Raw genomic sequence first — 21,099 nt, 5'->3', positions numbered from 1 at the left:
AGCAAAATCACACAAGGATAATATAATAATAAAAAAAACCAGACTGAATCTCCCGACCTTTGGAATCAAATTTCAACTCTTCTCAGGCATGTTATCGGTGTCTCCACTGGATGGTGCTGTTACATCAGATGTTATTAGATCCCAAACTGAAGTGGCAAAAAAATAGGAAATGATCACTACTTGATGTCTGTAAATATCGAAATAGTTGTGATAGACTTCGAAATTTTACGAAAGTCCGATGCACTAAACTAAACGGTTCAAGGGCATCAACGCCCCACTTTTAACCTTAGGTGTAGAAGATGTTACAAGACTTACTTCCTTGTGGATTTGTTAAACGAGTCTGACTGGCAAAATGTTTAGAGAAATGAAAGAGATTAAATATCAGAGATTTGAAACATCTGTCAATTTACTACGCGAGTCAAAAAAAAAAGAAATCATAATTTAGGGCAACACAATATCCAGATCTTAAAGGCAGCAATATTTATTTTAATGCATTCAAATGAATTTCTATGACCCCTCCTTCCTACAACTCATTTTTTCCCACAGGAGGGCTCTGTCCTCTGCAAGCTGTTGTTTTCCCCTCCGAGAAACAAGCAGCAGCTTGAGTCGAGCTGTGAATTGCACATAAAAACCTTCTTAGGATTCACATGAAAAATGAAGCTTCTTTTCTAGTTATTTCAAAGGTTCAGAAGATAGACCGCAGCCAGGTGGAGACATAAGAAAGACAGACAGGGTTGTTTTCTTTGTACTTATTTCTAATGCAGTTTATTCTTTATTTTTATTTCCTTTTTTTTTTCTTTTTTTTTTCATTTGTCCACAAAGTTATATTAGTCACTACTATGTTAGGTCAGTTTTCCCTCACTGCAATGGCAGTCAACTACACAAGAGCCCAAACCCAGCACGGTTCCCCCTCACCTCACACAGATATGTCATTTCAAAAGAACAAATCAGGGGACCTGACAGGTACTCATGGGAGCCACGGAAGAGCAAATTCTCACAATTTACAACAACCCAGACCTCAGTCATTTCATAATAATTTGAGCCAGTGCTTTATGTAGGGACTTTTAGAACACATTTTTTACTATTTTCTCAATGAGTCCATGCTGCAAAAGTGACACAGTGTAAAAATCCCTATATTTGGCCGTTCGCTCGAGCCATTATGACATTTTTGAGGTCTGACTTATTCTACGTGGTGAAAATGCACTCTCCTGTGGCCCTGAGTCTGAGTGGCTGTTAGCTTAGCGCCCTGTCAGACTTCCTCCCGGATTCTCCAAACTGAGAGCGCTCTGACCGCTGTCTACTGCAGGTAAAACACTGACGACTCGGAAGTACTCCTAAAACACCACTTCAACAACCACAACAATAAGAAAAGAAAAGGAATATCACCATAAATCAGTCAGATTAACTCAACAACGTCTTTGTGTCTTTGGATAACAGTTCTGTTAGGGAGCAAGCTTCCTCTTGTTTAGCAAAAACCGATGTGTTACATTAAGTCGCTTGTCTAAGGGTGGATTGGCTTCGACTTTTTTAACTTCCATTTCACACGTTTCGAAACGAAGCTTCTAATGATCCTACAAGTAAAACTAAGCTAAACGGGCTTAACTCAAAGTTAATTCCCTCCGTATGTTTGTCAAAGTCTTAATCACTAAGCAAGGTCTGGGGTAAGAACGAGGCTTCAGTCTCTCAAAGTGGATTTTTCTTTCTGAGGAAAAAATTTGGAAATAAAAGTTGGAGTGAGGGGCTGCACTTTGCATCCAATAGTACATCATCGCAATGGGACTACAGTACAACGATTCGTTCCCATCTGCCGGCTGGAGGAGTTGAAGGGACCGTGGCTCGGGTTTGAGCTCTCTTAAAAATAAGAACAAAAAACACAACATCTCTGCTGCTATCTGTACAACATTCAACAACACTTTTTTTTTTGTTTGTTTGTTTGTTTTCTTTTCTTTTAAACCATAATGCCAAAAAACAATACTTATCATTATAAGAGCATTTTTTCCATCTCAACGGCATAGAACAAACACCACACGAACAGAAATTAAAATCTAGTAAAAGGCCTCAATACCAGATAGTACACGTCACCTTCAAGTGGTGCTGGAGATTTGACAGTTTACGGACTTAAGAGGGGCATGGAGAAGAGAGCAAGCAGGGGAGAAAAAAAGAGAAGGGAAAGAAAGGAAACGGAGAGAACAGGTGGATTATCCTGTTTTCTCAAGCTTTCACATCCTTTAGTGTCACACGGGACATGTTTTGGCACCTCATGAGATTAAAAAACAATACTCATTTATCTTGACTTGGGCTTTGGTTTACCAAAGGTTAGTAAAAAAAGAAAAAAAAAGGACCAAAATTAGTCGTACCCTACATCTAGAGTGATTTTTACTCGCCTATTTGTCAGGTAGTCTATTCCTTTAGGAGCCTAGCCACGCTAGAAATAACATTGAGGCCTAGCGGCCTTGTTTAAGGCCCGACAGGCCTGATGAGCAGGAGAGAAGCTTGCATGAGAACAGCTTCCCACCAGAGAGAAGGGTCGGTCAGGAGGTAAACACGAGAAAAGGATTAAGAAAATGAGCTGATGTGATGAGGAGGAGGAGAAAGGAGGGGGGTGGAAGGAGAGAGAAATGAGCAGGAAGAGAGAGTGTGTGGATGTAGGCTAAGTGCTTTTGGTGAGTTTTACAAAATACACCAGGAAGTGCTTGAAACAGAAGGCACGGTGGCATTGATAGTAGTTGTTAAGGAGACACCACTAAGTGACTTTCACTACAAAACTCATAAGGTGCTCTAAAAAAAAAAAAGGACTTAATGCACGTTAAAAGTGTGGTTGCAGTAACAGAAAACCCCATCAAATGTAGTTTACGTCGATAGTGGCTGCTAACCAGTGTAAGGGAATATTAATGCCACACATTCATTCTTTTTCATAAATATACCTTCAAATCACAAGAATTCATGCTAAAAGATTGTTGGTTTTTTTTAGTTCATAGCAGTAGTTTATGTTCTTTAGAACCAGCTCAGTGGTTAAATACTTAGGACACCGATCGCCTATTTGCTAATTGATGGGGTAAATCGAATGAAACCACACACTTACACATCGGAAATGACAACAGAAAGTGACAACTGCCATTGGAAAAAGAAAAGAGAAAAAGTTTGGTCTATCGACAGAGTCAACAACAAAAAAAAACAACGAAAAAACAACTACTTTGGGAACTCAAACCTTGCACAGTGCTCTGTATAGACATTCCGACTAGTCTTAGCTCACAAAACATTATAATCAATATTACCTATATTGATAACCTTTTTCTGTAAGCATCTTAAGATGAAAATAAACGAAAGTCAGCTTTTTTTTTTTCTTCTTGTTTTTACAAAAGCTACACATATTCTACTGGGATGTCTATGCACGTGTTAGTGTTTTAATAATTACTCCTACCATTGTCTCTTCTTATCAAAAAAAAAAAAAAAAAAAAAAAAAAAGGAACAGAGGGAATCTACTCATCTAAAAGACACCATAACCCAAGAGTACAGCTTATTTCTCAGATTTAGTTTCATCTGGCAGCGATACTGTTTTCGACTTCATTCTCTTACCTCTATGTTAAATGAAAATCTCTCTTTTTTTTTTTTCTTTTTTTTCTGACACGTTTTGCTAAAGTCTCTTTAAAACAATGCGCCAGCTGATTGTGTTCAGGAGCTGGAGTGCCGCCCCCTACAGCCCTCCAACCGACTCGGGTTGCGGTTCGTTCACCGCGACGAACCGCAACCCGCTACCACTGTAAACACCGATTTCTGAACCATGTAACCCCCCCCCCACCCCCTTTTTTTTTTTTTCAATCGCTCAGCTTTTAACACATTTTCATCACGTTATATCACCTACGTCTTTTTTTTTCTCTTTTTTTTTCTCAATGTATTCTTTTCAAGCAGAGCCACAAACAGCTACAGTCTGTGTCAAGAACGTTACGCTATGATGTAGCATTTCTTTTACAACTTAACTATTCACAACACCCTAGAACCACTTTTAAGAAATATATAGTACTTAACTTGCTTTAAACTGTATATTCAGATAAAATGAATGACCTATCGAGAGTCTCGGCAATGCCGGAGACTCTCTCGACGACATACGTGAACAGGCACTAACTGAAAACATAAAAAATATTACAAACATTTCTTTCTACTCTTCTTTAGGACAGGCATCTTGAAACACTCAGACGAGGCAGTGATGCGTAGTCGAGGGAACGGTTGCCTCATGCCTTAAGTTAATACCACATAGCTGGAAACTTTCCTCGTGGGAGCATGTCTTGATTTGAGGAAGAACCTGAACCTGACGGTGTCGAACTGTTCAGTGGTCGGTCAGGATAGCTTCACTTCACAGTTGGCTTCTACTTGGTCGGTAGAGCAGTCAGGAATATACAGTCCATTCATCAGTAAGGATTCAAATGCATGACTCTGGAATGATAATAGTATTTTGCCCCGGATCCTAAACCGATGTTTCTTTCACTTAACAAATTGGAGATCTTCTTAAAAAGCAGACTCGGAGTTTAGCTTGGAGGGAGGAAAAAAAAAAAAACATACAAAAAGTGGTCTACAAAATACTGAAAAGATGTAGCCATGCTCTTTTTTTTCTTTTCTTTAGCGGAATTTTACTCTATCTTTGTTCTGGATCACACAGTCACAACTCTAGTAGACAAATAACGCCAGAGGAAACATGACGGCTGTGATTTTTTTTCCCTCCGTTTCCTATAACATATTTTCAAGACTTCCACGAACGTAGTTATGAAGGAGTGGAGCATGGATTAACAGTCAGCCCCTTTTCTCTCTGCAGCTATTCCTGTTTTCAGTTCCGTGTCAAATGTAGTTGAAAACATTGATGCTAACGCTCCAGTATAAATCGTGTTATTATATATCATCTGTAAAGACTCTTTCTTCCTGTCCCACCATGTTGCTGGAGTGCAGGGCTGGTGAAAGATCGAGGGACATCCTCAGATCCTGGTCTTGCAAATCGTCCACACTGCTGTTTTCCATATTCTCTTCAAATTCCTCCTCTTGCTCCTCTTTCTCCTCCTCTATCTTCTCCTTCAGAGCTGGACCATCTCTTACATTCTTAGACATTGAAGCCATGGAGTCTGACTGACAAAGAGCGTCTTCCAGAAGCTGTCCTGGATGCTCAGAGAGACCATTAAAGGTCTGGGCCTGAGTTGAGGGCCACCCCCCTGTGGGCCCATGGGGATCTGCCTCACTCATATGCCTCCATATTGTCAAAGGGTCCAGGTCGGGGTGATCCGTCTGCAGCTTAGCGGCCTTTGGGGCTCTATCATCATCCAAAAGAGTAGAAGCGCCTCTCTTGCGCCTGGACTTACTGGTGTGGTTGACCTGGAGATGCATTGCCATGAGCTCTGTTGAAGATGTATGGAAAGGGCAGAACAAACACTGGCTTAGTTTGACCCCTGTTGAGCTATCCCCTCCATCATCCCCACCAGATGCAGATTCTCCATCCCCTGTACTCATGCTTTCATTCTCCTCCACCCCTCCAAGGCCAGGTGAGGTGCGGCGGGATAGATCCAAGGGTTCAAACCCACCCTCCTGAGTTGATGGCACAGGTCCATCCTTGTCATTTGGTGGCTGAACCATTCGGCTTGTCGTGAGGGGCTTACGCCGAGACACTTTCGGGGCTTTCGGTGGGGGAGACTCCCTGATCCAGCCTTCTTCCATTCCACCTTGGTAAAGGGCGCCCATCACTCCAGACAGATACCTGTACTGGGTCTCCAAGTCGACATCCCTTAGAGCTGCCAAAGTCTTCCGATGCTCCCGCTGGTCTGGGAGCCCCAAGAGCCAGGACTGCTGGCTTATCCGAGTGGTGGGGGACTCCGATGGACCTCGGCTGACCGCGCAGTGGTTGAGTTGAGATCGACGCTGCTTGACCAGTCCAGAGGTTCCAGACGTCAGACTGTTGATAGTCGAGGTGAGACCAGAGGAGGAGGAATTGGAGGAAGATGATAAGGCATTGCGTTGCTCCCTGTGGTGCCGCTGGAGGTGGTACTTCAGCGAGCCAGACTGAGTACCCGCATAGTCACAGTGGGGGCATTTGTAAGGCCTCTCACCTAAAGAAAAAAAGTATTAAGAAATTAAAGTGGATAAAGGCAACTGGGCATCTCCAATGTTTATCAGTGTGTCACCAACCAACTGAATAAAAAAAAGGCAGACACAAAAAACTATATTTGTAATTAAATTATACAAAAGCTAAATCTACCTCATGTAGATATTTTAAGTAGAAGAGGCAAATCTTTGTCAATAAAGAAGGTGGTAAAGAAAGAAAAGATTCAGCTAACTTACGCTAAATCAAACTTACGATTTAAATATTGTCCCTTTTTTACCTCCTTAGTTTGACTTAATGTCTTAGAGTCTATTGTCAAGTTTTCAATCATTTTTAAGAAAAAAGAACTTGAAGTCCTAAACCTTTAGCAAAGAATTTATATTCACAGTCCTATTCAAAGGTTGATTTGGTTTATTCTAAATGAATGAATGAATAAAATAATAAAGGCAAAGACCTTTATTCAAGACAAACAATAATAATAATAATAATAACATACAATTATCTGAGACATGTCAGCATTTAACAGCTCACATGCAAATCTGGTCATTTCAGCCGTGCTGAGTGGTCGCTGTTGTTCCATGTTTTAAAGGAAGATGGCAGCATTACATTACAGATCAATACACACAGATGGTGGAGGGGGGGGGCGGCAGTAGAAGGAGATCATGTTGCATTACCAACAGCAGGAAACATATTGCATTCGAAAAGCACAGACGATCTCATTCACAACAAAAAAAAAAAACAACTGAATGCACACGAAGACCACAGCTAAAGAAAATGTAGGTTGTTGCAGAAACAACATCCCGGACACCCCAACACTTTAATTCTGAGGTAGAGGAGAGTACTCGAAGAGGAAGTTTTTAAAAAAGAAAAAGTATATAATAACATACATATAAATATTTATATGGTAGTTTGCCCCTTGTCCTGTGACAGCTGGGATAGGCTCCACCCCCCCATCCCCCGCAACCCTAAATTGGATTAAGTGGGTATAGAAAATGGATGGATGGATAGATACACATGTATGTCTATGTGTGCACTGTGATAAGGCTATCAATCAGCTAGCATTCATGTCAGCTATCAATGAGTAATGATGATGAGAACAGCAAGAAGACACTGCATGTATTTTGGACTCGAATGTGCTCCAGATACTAGTGCAAGTAGCTGGTGATTGGTGGCATCTCAAAAATAGAAGAGGGGTTTTTAATTTTGATCATATACATCACACAGCAAATAATGATTAAAAAATGCCAATGACTCATGCCGATGAAGCCTTATGAATCTGGATCATTAATTAAGAGTGCGACTGGGTGCTGTGAGAGATCCCAATCTTCATCAAAGTCACACTCACTTGTCACCAGCCACATTTTTGCGTGTTATTTCTTTTCACGATGTTTCAGCCCAGTTTCAAAGCACTTTGCGAAACAGAAAGATCTAGTAATTTATGTCCTTGAATGTCAAAAATCTACACGGACGACTAATATTTCAAACGTTTAAGAAAATGTCATAAAGGGGAGTGTTTACCAGTATACAGTAAGTGTTTGTTAGGAGATTGGAAGTTGTGGGGGTGAAGGTATGAGCTTGGCTTTTCTTCCAGGAGAATTCAGCTCAACCACATAATCGTTCAGCTTTATTCTTTTTTAAAAGTTTAAATTAAATTAGAGAAGAAAATACCACTGCTGTAATTGTTGTTATTTTTTTCTTCTTTTGTACTTTGCAATCAAGGGGAGGTTAAAGGCTAGCAACAGCAGGAAGTTTCCCTCGAGTTTTAAACGACTTGATTTCTTCACTGAACTACTGTTTCTGCTTGGCACTTCAGCGGGAATTGCTCCAGTGGAGCTGCTCAGTTGCCTGCAGTTGAGAGCTATGATTAGCACTGGCCAGTTCTCTAGGGGTGAACCTGATAGTTCTGCAAAAAATGAGGATGCTCAGTGAAACCTTTGCAGGGATTTCGAAAGGTTAAAAAGGCAAACGGGGCTTGTTAAACTCACAGCAGTGTCTCACCTGTGTGAACTCTCAGGTGCACTTTGAGATGGTGTGAGGAGCGGAAAGCTTTGCCACAGTAGGGGCAGTCTTTTATCCCTCTGCCACGAACTCGCTCCCTGGTGGAAACTGAGGGCATGGAGGAGACTGCTGAGAAGCCGTTTTCTCCTGTAAATAAGGAAAAAGGTTGGAGAATTGTAAACGGAACAGTTGGTGCAATTAGGCAAGCAAACTTACACCAGAAGATAAAAATGCAAAAATGTTACCTTTGAAGTTTGAAATGACAGAATGAAACCCTGTGGTTGTTCCAGCTTGCTGTGATCCACCACTGTTCAATTTCGATTCCTGTCTCATGTCTCCCATTTGCTGACTTCCACCACTGTGAAGCTGAGATTCCGGTCTGACTTCACTGCTGCTTCTTCTTCCAAGTCCTACTCCCCTACGACTACCACTGCCCTCCCCTTCGCTGCCTCCTCCTTTCACTGGCCTCTGGGCATGAACACGAGCATGTATAACCACCTGCTGCAGGCTGCGAAACAGCTTTCCGCAGTCTGGGCATTCCCAAGGCCCTCCAGTGCCTCCTGTCTCTTCTCTTGGATCCAGGCCTCCTAGGTAGGCTCTGACTTGATCTGCCTCTGCTATCACTGAACTTCGACCTGGGCCTCGCTGGCTCTCTTGCTGGCCTCGCTGATGGGGTCTCTGCTGCTGCTGAGCAACCGCCAGGCTGCGAGCCACCAGCTGCCACCAAGTTGCCTGGTCCCCTCCTTCTGAAAGGGTTGCAGTAGTTTCGCCTGCGCTCCCTCTTCTAGTTGTTCCCCCTCCTCTTCCTAAGTCCCCTCTTCCTGAGCTGCCAGCACCACCTCCACCATGTCCCATCTCTGCTACCTGAGCCACTGCCTGAAGTCTCTCCATGCAGCTGGCCCCACTGCCATCACTGGGTAAACCCAGATATCCGAGGATAGCTGACTTGCTCAAGCCCATCTCAATTCTGCCTCCAGTTTCCCTATCGGATCTTCCTTGTCCACCTCTTGCTCCACCTCCTCGCTGAGCAAGAAGTAGGCTTGAGTAAAGAGCATTGAGAGACTGATTACTAGCAGAACCCTTGGACTGCTGCTCAGCACCGCCAAGTACGCCAGGGTTTCCCAATCCAGCCTTCAGGCCAAGCTTGTTGAGATGAACTTTCATATGGTTTTTGAGGAACCAAGGCTCTTTGAAGCCACGTCCACATACCTGGCACTTATGGTCCAAGGAGTCTTTGTGCTTTCGCATGTGTCCCTTCAGGAACCAAGACTGGGTAAATCTCTGTCCACAAGTGTCACATCGAAATGCTGGCATCGAGGAGGACGCGGATACCGCAGCAGCTGATGTGGTCTGTGGGTTACTTGGTGTTGGGGCTGGGGTATGGGTTGGGGTGGGCACTGGAGTGTCAATGATGGTCCTGGAATTAATGGCTGGTGGCAGAGCAGCAGGTATCTCAGGGGAAGGGTGGCACTCCTGCAAGTGAGATGCCAAACTCTCTTCTTGGCTGGCAGAGAAGGGACAAAGGGTGCATTTGTACGGGTTGTGGAGAATACGGACATGACGTGCCAACTCTGAAGCTGTGCGGAATTTTCCCTTGCAGGCATGGCAGCGAAACGTAGGCGCTATGGAAATAGATGAACCCTCCCCAATGGTAGAAGAATAAGGAGAGGTCACAGATACAGGGTCCTCTGTAAGCGGAGGGGTCAAGGGTGTGCTTTCATCCAGTAAAAAGTTTGAGTTCTGGTCTGTCTGTAGATCATCATCGAGACATTTTATCTCACCATTGACACCTTCTTCTTCTGTGATGTGCTGGATGAGATTTCCTGGCAGTAAATACTGGTTTGAGTGACTTCTGTAATTCGGGATTAAGTCTTTTGTGTGGTTCTGCTGGATTTTGAGATGCTGCTTTAGCGGAGCTGAGGGAACTCCAGTCCGATACAGGGCTGAAGCACGGCGGTCTCGGTCCAGACTGTGTGCTCGTGCATGAAGAGACAAAATGCTTTGGAATCGGAATCTCTTCCCACACACATGACAGGGAAACCTGAGTGCAGGCCCAGATGAGGCCCCTCCAACTCCAGGTATGGATCTGGTAATGGTATCCTTCTGGAACAGCTGGAGGTCTAGCTCATTATTGCAGTTTCCGCTCTGCCCTGAAGAGAGGGCCAGCTCCAGGGCACCATACCCAAGGAAGGGAGCTGATGGTGTGTCTGGAGGTGAGGAGTCCAAATGAGGGTTGCATCCAGCTTCTTGACCCCCTCCTCCTGGAAACAAAGCCACGGCTGGGGTCGGTGACGGAGGAATTCCATCCAGCCCTTCTTCATCATCTTCAGCATCAAGGCAATTATTATTATTGTCCTCTTGGAGGGGGTCGGGAGAGAGGGGGAAATACGGTGTGGTGTCAGGACTTTGCGGGGAAGGTTCAGAGCTGTGAATTGGCAGGACAACTGGGCTGTCAGGTACAGGAGAGGAGGCCTGGGGGCTGTGGTCCAGAGATGGCAGCGTTGGGGGAGACTGGGGCTGCTCAGATGAAAGAGACAACACACACTCTGGTGGAGAATCCATCCTCTATCAGAACAAAACACAGAGAGACAAAGAGATAAAGGGAGGCAGATAATAAGTGGTTGTGATGACTTAAGAGGAGTTCAAAGGTAAAAACTGGAGAAAAGGTTACATTTTGATGTTGTGCATAAGTGTCATCAACTGTAATTTGACCATCTCTATAAAATAAGACAAAAATATATAGACCATGTATATTAGGCTATATATGTTGGAGGGTGTGCTAATATGTTTGAGAGCAGAAGAGAATTACCAGCAGTGTGTGTGGTGTTATGCCATTCTTTAGTGTCTTGGGTGAAGGGGGATACACTTCTGAGGTAGCCTCTTCCTTCAAGTCTCTGGGGACAAAAACAAGCAAATCAGCGCATATTATAAAAAAAGAGACTTTGGTCGGCTTAAAAAAAATGTAAAAATCACACATGTATACACTATGCACATTTTTAAAGATATTCTGTAACTACAGGCTGCAGGAAAATGAGGAGTATCAGTATAAATGTAAGAGCAAATGCCTCTGAAATAATGAGCAACGCACTGGAGGTAGCAGATTTTTGCTAAACAGGATTAAAGGCAATTTGCACTAAGACACTGTGAATGTGTTCCATCACAAATGCAAAACAATCATATGCACACTCATTGAAGAGCTGTTGAATGTTTTTAAATACATGTACATGAAAGAAAGTCTTCATTTGATCTCCATTTACTCCTCAGCTTGCGTGGGCGTAAGCATGCCTTTGAATGTGTAACAGGTGTACACCTGTTCTGCCTCCTACATGTGTTCAAAACACTCTCCGGCATACTGTTAGCGCATATGGGATGATTAGTCGGAGTGTGACTGCGCATCAGCGTGTATTTGTGTGTGTTTAGAAGTTAAGGGCACCACCACAGGACATGGACTGTCCCAAACAGGATGGGCGCGCAATGTTTTGACTTCCCCACACGCCCTTCCTGTACACTCATACAGTAGCAGCTTTTTTTGCTTAAATCAGGACCTTATATACACATACAGACTCCTATGTAGCATACATTCATTTGGGCACAAAGGATTTGTTGAATCTATTGCTTGAGTGTGATCGCGTTTACCCATAAATTGCTTAGTCATGGCCAGTTGTTGGGTGATTTACAAATGTAAGCATATTTCACTGTTGTGTTGACTGTACTGCAAACTTCACCCCAGATAACACAGTCAGCTAAAATGTGAAGTGTGATATACAGCATATTGAGCGCACCAGCATTTTGGCGAGCGCAATCACACACGCCCAAATATTTGGAGTGCACAGCAGTTTGACTGGATTTATGCACATTCAGGCTGTTTTTGGTCCATCATTTGGTGGAGTCAAGAAGCAGCGCAGGCGCCCACAACAAAACAAAAGGTCATAAATCTCTGTGGCAAAACAATGGAACATCTGTGTTCGCAGGTGTGTCACCCATAGTTTTGTTCACGTGGCTGTATGGCTACATATGTGTTTATATGATCTGTTGGATTGTGTGTGTGTGTGTGTGTGTGTGTGTGAGCGTGTTACTGAGCCTGGATGACAAAGAGATTCTCATGTAGCCAGTTGACATTTTAGCTCAGCTATGACTCACAGGGATATCACACCATATCAATCACATAAACACACACACAGTTACACACACACACAGTCCTTTCTTAATCCACCATTATTGTTCTCTCTCTCCGTCTTCCTTTCCTTTCTGTCTTTTTTTTTCCCTCTCCCTGATTCAACTTCTCCCATCCCCCTCTCATTCTCTCGCACCCTCTCGCCGTCTATTATTCACTAATTTTCTTTCATTCTCTCTCCCTCTCTCTTTTTTTTTCTCTCCTGCAGTGTTGCCAGTTGGCAGAGTGCCAGGGAATGCTGATATCAGCTGGTAGATTGGGCCCTGCCAACATGGCGAAGAGCAAAAATGAGAAAGGAGGCAGACAGAGAGAAAGAAAGAGGCAGACAGAGAGGAATATATAGTGCAGTTACAAACCGGGGCAGCTTCAGAAAAACATTGTCATAAGCCATGTGAATGAAAAGGATTTAATTTGATTGCCAACATGGTTGTTGAGGGGGAAACGGGTGGAAAAAAACAGAAAGACAGAGCATGCTGGAACAGAGGATAGCAGAGAAATTAGAGCAGTGGAGTGGCAGGCCGGCGCATTACATGGCGAGAGAGCAACAGATTCAAAAAATCATTTGAAAAGTCAACACAAATACATGCAGATGGATCGAGAAAGTGGTGCAGAAGAGGCACAGAAAGGAGAAAAAAAGAAGAATGGCTATCTGAATGCATCTGCAGCAGTGTTAAGTCTGATGGCATTATCATATGAATATCACCATCTCAATGCATTGTTCCACCGTGACGTTGGCTGTCGCCAACCACCGGCCCTGTCACGCCAATAAAGAAAATTTGGATAGATGGAGAGAGGGAGATAAGGTGCAGCAAAGGATGCAGAGAAGACAAGGGAGGAGGGGGGGGAGAGGGGAGGGGTGGGGGGCGGCTGAGGGACAGAAATCAGATTGGAATCAGGTGGAGCAGAAGCACATACAACAAAGGTGTAAATGAACCACGGAATGCGGTGAAGAGCCAGTCAACTAAAACACCTCCGGACACGGTCAAGAGACACATTTGTTCACATTAGCGGTGAATGCAATTCGCAGCCGACGTTCGGCTTTTCAGAAGCCGCAGATAGTTTTAATGGAGTGCCGATGTGTTGTTCTACAAGGGCAATCCGATTTGAAAAGTGCATCGTGGAAATGCACTTTTCATGTCGGTGTGCAAATGCGATCCCTGGAAACGGTCTGGCATGACTCGATACGCATGTTGAAATCTGAAACAAAGGCGGGGGGGGGGGTGGGGGCAGTTAAAGTGGATTTACCTGCACTCCCATTGATTTTTTTCCCTGACTGTGAAAACCTGCATTCGCGCAGTGACACAAGCTAATGACAGTCTGAAAGCCTACAGCATCCCTCTGACGCTGTTATCACGGTATTCGCAGCCTAACTTTTTTTGGGGGCACCGAGCTTGCTAATTTTAGAGCGGAAATCACCTTAATTGGAAATTAACTTTCATCGCAGACACCAGCGATGCCGCTTGCCACAAGAAAAAACTCCCAAAAAACCCTCTATAAAGATCCGTATTGTTCAAATACTGATAATGACCGCCTCAAGGTGTGTGAAGCAGAGGGGAGGTTGCTGAGTCATACATCACATCCCTGTTAAATAGTTGCCAAAGGAGTAGGAGTGCAATATGTTCAGACAAGTTTATTTTTGGGAGGTTTTGATGTCACTGTCTAAATATCCACGGTATACTGAAGCCAGTTGGTGCATGTTGGCCAGAAATGCGTTGTAATTGTTAATATCAGGGTGCGACCGCCCTTCATTTAGTGTTTTTAACGGTGTGTGTGGGCAGCAGTGCAATGCTGGCTTAGCTTGATGTTAATGACTGTGTTTCGTATTAAGAGGATTTGGGTATGTTTATGACTGCCAGTCTTTTATATCCAAACAATGCTCTGTTTCAAGATCTCTTTCCCAATTTTTTTAATTGCATATGGAGGCGTGTGAGAGGTGTCGGGGGGCGCAGAGCAAGGACCGAACGCGGGAGACTGCAGATATTGCGGAGGATCCATCATTCCTGCTGTGTTATTTGAACACTCCTGAGGCACAGCGTGTGAGGTAAGGTGTCCTCCGGGGACACATGAGTGTGCAAAAAAAAAAAAAACTGACCACAAAAAGAGAAAAGACTGCTAAAGAGGAGTGATTGAGAGAGGAGGAGAGGGGAGTCCGCTCTGTGTGAGGTACTCTGTGATTTGGCCCTGTGGTTTTTATCGCGTGGTCACGTGGCAAACTTCCCCACAGACGGTATTCATTTCCTTTACTTCACCTTTCCCTGAACCCCCCACGCTTCACTCCAACTTCGCCTGGCTTGCGCCCTCCCTCTTCCTTCTTCTTCAGCTCCAACAGTGATAAGGATGAGAGTCCCCCCCCACTGCGCCTATAACGCTCAACTTTTGAGATGTGACCGGAGATTGCTCGTGTCGAAAAAGAGCTGCTTCGGTGTGAGAATGGAAACGAAGTGGCTCGACCCTGCCCTCCAAACGAGTGTCTGTCAAATAGCGGAGAATTCTGAATCTGGCTGACCTTTTGGAAAGATTTTTATGGGGAACATGAAAAAGAACATCTATGAGACAAAGATACATTAGAACTCTCTGCCTGTTCTCAGCCCTTTCAGCTTTCTCCTCAAGGCCAGCTACGCGCAAATCCTTTTAAAAGATGAGCCAGCAACTCCTGCCACTTTTTCTCCGGCCTTTACCACTTCATTTCTCCTGTTCGACCTCTCCGCCTCCCTTCAAGCTTCTGCTCCTTCTCTTTCTGAATGACTTCCTCCTCCAGCAGAGAACACGGAGCCGACGCTTCCTCGCAGTTGCGGCGCACCAAACTGGGAGCGTCTAGGCAGTGCCAGATCTGAGCGAGCGAATCCGAACGTCGGGAAACATCACAGCATCTCGGCGAGAGGAACAAGAGCCTGGCTTCCAGTCATACAGGCCGCGCTGCATGTGAACCAGCGAGTGGAAGTGCTGACTGACTCATCTGATTTGGGATTACAAGACGGAAGCCTTTGGAGAAGAATTTGTTGGAGCACGCAAATAACTGGATGTGCTCTTCCTGAAAGGCTTATCGGAGCCCGCTGGAAGATCACCTGCTGGGGTTGAGAGAAAACTAAGGGAAGGGAAGAAGCATGCGGCGCACAGGTGACACAAACACCTACCTGATGAATCTTTCTTCCTGATCATACATCGAAATCAGTCCTGAGAACGTCAGCCACATCGCCAACATTCAGGGACCCCCTCATCAGCGACATCCACCTCCTTTTCACTGTCCTTGAGCAACAAATGCTCCGGGGATGCTGACCCTACACTGTGACCCCCTTGTGGAATTTGGATTATCGCATATATCGGGAGATTTACCACGGAAATAAAAGCACCTGTAAAGTAGTAATGGGTTGATTCTTTACATTCACCTTGGAGGAATGTGCAGAGCTCGCCTTCTCCTTCTTATTGACACTGTGCTTGAAGCACACTGCACTTCACTCCATCTGTCTTTATACACATAGATACATGCAGTCAGGGCTCACGACCATGAAATTTAAGTTGATGAGCAGCTGCCGTCGAAATAATTGTCTCTTTTAGTCTTAGATCGGCTTTTTATAATGTTCATAATGGACACCTATAACATGGGAGTCACCTAGTTTTGGTGGGTAAATAAAATGGCAACATGCTCTGGTAAATATTCAAATAAATAAGCCAGAGTGATGTGGGGGGCTTTTTTTTTGTGTTTTTGGTTGCTACAACACCCCGCAGAGGAGGTTCCCACAGAGTCAAACTGAGGGAGAAGTGTAAGGGCGAAGCACTGAAAGGTATTCAACAGAATTCGCAAAAGAGTGACGCCTGGTGCTATCTGAAAGCACCCACAGGTGCGGCGCTACTTCACCTGCGTTTGGTCGGTGTGAACGAGCAAAAGGAGCAACGACATCGTAACGAGGGAGTCTTCTCTGCAACGCCAAAGCGAGCTCTCAGCGTAAAAAGGCTCAACGTGAGCCTCTCTACACAGATGTCGATCGATGATCAGCTCGATCGGAGCAGCTTCCTTCTTCTTTAGTGTTTTTGCCACTTTACAGTGCCTGAAAGGGAAGGAGGTCAAGAGCAACAAAGTCCACTCGCTGTGGCGTTTTCTGTCTTTTCTTTCAATCCAGAGTTCAGAATACAGAAGCAAATCTGATCCGATCGTAAAGTGACACGAAAAAGTGATGTTTTCCAACAAATGGAAGTAATAACCCGGCTTAGGTGGTAGTTGCCCGTTAATTTAAAGGGCGGCAGATCAGTCCATGAGTCGAAGTGACCCCAAGCAAGACACTGAACCCCAGGCGAAACCTAATGGCAGCCGGGCACCTTGTATAGCCGCTCATCCAATGCTGTATGTGGATGGAAAACGTGTTGCAGGCTGCTTTGTAGATTACAGTAGATCTTTAAAGGCGCCACATAAGCGCAGACCATTTCTCAGAAGAGCCAAAAAGGTTAACTCCGACCCTGACTCAACCGCCATGTCAAACTTTCTGCTGGTTTCCCCTTAGAGGACGAGGCCTCGGCCAGACGAGCTTCTGTTTGACTCCGCTGTTTAAAATCACAGCAGGCCTTCCTGTGACCTGCTCAGCGTGCTTTGCTGCCTAAAATCGTGACTCTCGAGAGCGGCACTAAACTATCTGTCCACTTCTGTCCAGAATGTTTTTTTTCGAAACTGCTCTGCAAACTCAATAGGAGAAGAAAAAAGCGGCATACTATTTAAGTAAGTCCCTAATGCTCTAAATACACACTAATCCCGAGCAGCCAGCAGAACTCTCAACAGTCTCAAAATGTCACAATGCAGTAGATTCTCCCTAACTGAGGGCAAGCAGGTGCCTCTCCCGCGGCGCACTAATGACCCAATTATATCAATCAGAGGCCTTGATTGGTGCTACACTTCTTTCCCTTTTACTCTGTCTCTTTCTCCCTCGCATACAATCTCGCTCCCAAGAGCCACCTGGATGGGGTGTATGTGCCCCCTCAAGTACAGTACGGCATGCACAAAGACGGCAAGTAGGCGGCATTGATGGTGATGGAGGAGGAAGAGGAGGAGGAGGAGGAGGAGGACACTACTTCAACATAAGAAGCAGATAGAGGTCTGAATGAGCAAAAACCATTAGACCTTTTCTAATGCTAGGCCAGTGTTTAGTGTTCATTAGTACGACTGGATCCTGATGAGTACCTGCAAGGGTCTCACATGAAATCATCCGTCTTGTTACCAAAAAGCAGGCAACCTGTAGAAGGAGACTTCACCAAAAGGAGTAGAAGAAAAAGAAAAGAAAAGAACGGTGTGCGACAATGCTTGTGTTTGGAGTTTTCTTCGCGAGGAGGCAACAATCTGGGTGAAAAAAAACCCCCACCACTTTTGACAAGATATAGTTTTCAAAGTGCGCTCCGTCTCTTTTCCGACGCATCAGCTCCCACTTCTACAGGTGCATTTATTTATTGTATTTTATCTTTTTAGATAAAAGTCCATAAAGCTCGAAGGAAGGAAAAAAAAAAAGAAGAAAAAAAAAAAGGTCGAGTACAGACAAGAGTTCAAAGATTCTCCAAAACATCTCTGATTATAGGACGAGCCAGCAATGTCAACCTACTTCCACCATGCACGCGCTCTCCAGAGTGATACATTTTGGGTGGGTGTAAAAATAGGACAGTTCAGGATCCCTAAACATGTTCCATTGGATATAGAAAAGGCGACGGGAGTGTCTTTGGTCAACCCAGATGACACGTCTGCGCCTTATCTCAAAGGAATTTCCTCCTCGCCCCTATGATGTGCGTCAATAACGTGCAACCATTTTCAGCACGCTCTTTCCCCTCTTCTCTCTCGCGGCCATCTCAATTAGAGGCACATTAATGAAATAAATAACCATCAACAAACAACGCACTAATAAACACCCCCACCAAAATGAGATTAGCCCTGTCCCGCGCATTGTATCCCGCTTCCCAAAATAAGATAAAAAAAAAAGAAAGAATCCAAAATCATCAACAGTGGGGATGTGTAGTTTGGAGAAGTCGGGGGTGGCGTGTGTGTGTCATGTCAGCCCATCTATCGCTCTCTCTCCTGCTCCATTTTGTTCTTAAATTTTCTATACAAAAGATTAAGGGAGGGGAAAAAGACGAGTGAGCGAGCGGAGAGAGGACGGGAGAGAGGAAGAAAAAAAAAAGTGCCATCATGGATTTCATCTTGAATCCTCTTGCCAATCTCCCACCGACGTCCGACCCCCCCTCCCCTCCCCTTAGAAAAAAAAAAGCGACACCGTGTCCAGAAACGTACATTTTTAAAAAGCACAGCTGAAAACCGGTAACTTGTCTTCACAGAACACAATTTGACAACACGCGTTCTACACACACACACACACACACACACGGCCACAACGCTGCATGCCACACTTGCTATGCTACTTTCTGGAGGAACTGGAGGTGATGTTAGGACAACTAAACGGCTTGTAGTAAACATTGTAGTAAAATGAGGCGAAAGTGTAACGTGTACCGAGCCCCGTTACGGTCTGTGGGAGGGTTTTTATAGCGCAAACCCTACATGAAAGTGACGGCGCTCATCTCGAAAACAACGACCTACACAATGCCTAATGTGTCCAACAAAAGAATTAGTCAAGCTAATCGCATCTACCCTCGAATTACGCTTTGTAAATCAACTTGCTCGCACACCAAAATCCACTTTTACGCCTGAACAATATGTCTGCGGCTTATCGAAATCTTCCGTTACGCACAGAGAACTTGTCGCTATTTTTGTAAAAGCCACTTTTGGCGAAAGAAAAAAAAAAAAAAACTCGAACCGTCGCTTTTTTTTTTTTCTCAACTCGAGAGGTTAAAAGGGATAAAAGAAGATATGTCCGATTTCCAAAAACTGCCCCCCTCGCGTGGACACAAAAAAACGCTGACAGAACAACTTGTTTGAAGTTACGTGAATTTTAAACAAATACATGTTCAAACACTCCGAGCGACTTTTGGTGCACTTGCGACCATTTTAAAGTCGCGTTTATCATCATGTTGACCCACCGAATCGACTTGCTCTAACTGTTAGACTGAGTATCTTCTCGACCGTGGGGTGAAAACAGTGCATATCTCCGCTTTTTTTTTTTTTTTTTTTTGTCATGTCACGGCCAAAAGGCGAGCTCAGAGGCTACTTGCATGTCGGCCACGCGCGCACATACGCCGGTTTACATACATGACAGACACACGTAAAGTGTGTCCGGAGCGCGCGGTAACATACATGCTACATGCCAATCACTCACATGCTAGCATACACGCGCGCGCGCGCACTCAAGCTAATTGCACGTAAAAGAAGCAGAGAGATAAAAAAAAAAAAGAACACACACACACACACACATCAACAACTATGTTGGCCATTATCTATCCCGTGTGTTGCTCGTGAGAAAAAGGGGCAACAACAGTCGCAGTAAATTCACCAATTTTGGAGATGTTCCATCAGCGGCGTTTCATGCCACCAAGCATAAAAGTATAATACAGGCTATGTAAACATAGTGTTGTATAAAATCTAACTAGATAGATGAGGATTTAGGATATATGTTGAAAGTAAAGACTCAGTGTACTTACGGGAGAGGCGGCGAGGAGATTAATGACACGACACGTCATGATTACGTTTCACTTGAATTAAATACATTACGAGTTGGGAAAAAAATGGAAATCAGGGTTGTATACAAGCATACGCCGTTTCCCCCTCCCTCCTGCCTCCCTCCTTTTGGTCACCCTCTTCTCTCTCACACACTCTCTCCTCCTCCTTCTCCTCCTCCTCCTCCTCCATCTCCCTTTCTTTTCCTTCTCCCCTTCTCTCCTTTCTTCTTGCATTTTCCCCCCATTTATCGTACAGGAGTGAGTGAATAGGGGAGAGCAATGGAGAAGTGGGAGGGAGAGTGATGTAGGTTGGAAATGTTAATTATAATCTCAGCACGGGCTCCATTTTACAACGCTGTCATCTCCTCACATTTGTATCCTAAATATGGCATCTGGGTTGGAGGGTAGCTGACAGTTTAGACACGTTTTTTTTTTGGAAGGGGGGGGAGAAGGAGAAAGTTTCACACCAATTGAAGTGTAAGAAAAGTGATGACAGGAGGCAAGAGACAGCTTAAATGTGGTGGTGAGCCGTCCCGGAAGCACATGGCCATAGTGTGGATGGGAGGAAACAAAGTGCACATATTTGGATGTGGAGTTCCCAACGTTTGGTTGAATGACCACTAGAGTTTCTCTGGAGGTGTCCAGGGAGGTCTCTAACAAATGTAGTAGCTTTATGAGAGGCAAAATTAGATTTTCTTTCGGTGGACACTCATGGCATATTGTTATGAGACACCCATTATGACTTTCAAAATGTTAAAGTTCTCTTAGAGGTTATTCTTGCACAAGCATCACGTTTGATGTCATTTGTAGATGGGGTAAAATGGCAAGATTATAAGGCTATAAAACTGAGTTCTCTAACACGCAGTAAACAGCGTGAGCCAAGACCTGACGCGTTCTTTAAACAAATCATGTATTTATTTTTTTATGTCTAAACTAAAGCAACATAGCAGTGCATAGCCGAAGTAAACAGTAAAAGTCAAACAAAATAGAGTGTAAAAAGTATCCTAATGATCCCAACTAGGAGATAAACCATATAAAAGGCATATGTTTTCATCAGCCGCCACCCCGGTGCATCCTGATAAGGGCTTTGTTGCTTCTTAAAACTAGAAACAAGTCTTTGATGGGGGAAGAAATGATGGATGGATATATAAAGATTTCATTACGTGACTATTTCACAAGCTGCTCTGTGAATGTGTTAGATTCTTTCTATTTTCACATGTTGTCCCAATCTTATAATGCATGCTTTTGTAATGGCTTGTGCCCATTTCTTTCA

The 21,099-nt window shown here is 44.3% G+C and overlaps 2 protein-coding genes across 2 annotated transcripts in view; both read right to left on the bottom strand.

The window, feature by feature from the left end:
* Nucleotides 1–21,099, bottom strand: part of LOC140281848 (E3 ubiquitin-protein ligase TRIM39-like) — a 104,614-nt gene that overhangs the window by 58,680 nt on the left and 24,835 nt on the right. The window lies entirely within an intron of this gene.
* Nucleotides 735–20,009, bottom strand: znf219 (zinc finger protein 219). Its single transcript, XM_072376339.1, has 5 exons — nucleotides 19,809–20,009; nucleotides 10,884–10,968; nucleotides 8,320–10,639; nucleotides 8,075–8,221; nucleotides 735–6,083 (listed from the first exon to the last, which is right to left on the bottom strand). The coding sequence occupies exons 3-5, from the start codon at nucleotides 10,634–10,636 to the stop codon at nucleotides 4,882–4,884; spliced, it is 3,666 nt and encodes a 1,221-aa protein (XP_072232440.1). The 5' UTR covers nucleotides 10,637–10,639; nucleotides 10,884–10,968; nucleotides 19,809–20,009; the 3' UTR covers nucleotides 735–4,881.

The sequence above is a fragment of the Leuresthes tenuis genome, unplaced genomic scaffold, assembly GCF_036924035.1.
Source record: "Leuresthes tenuis unplaced genomic scaffold, fLeuTen1.0.hap1 SCAF_22, whole genome shotgun sequence".
Classification (NCBI taxonomy): Eukaryota; Metazoa; Chordata; class Actinopteri; order Atheriniformes; family Atherinopsidae; genus Leuresthes; species Leuresthes tenuis.
This window is presented reverse-complemented; position numbering and strand designations above follow the sequence as displayed.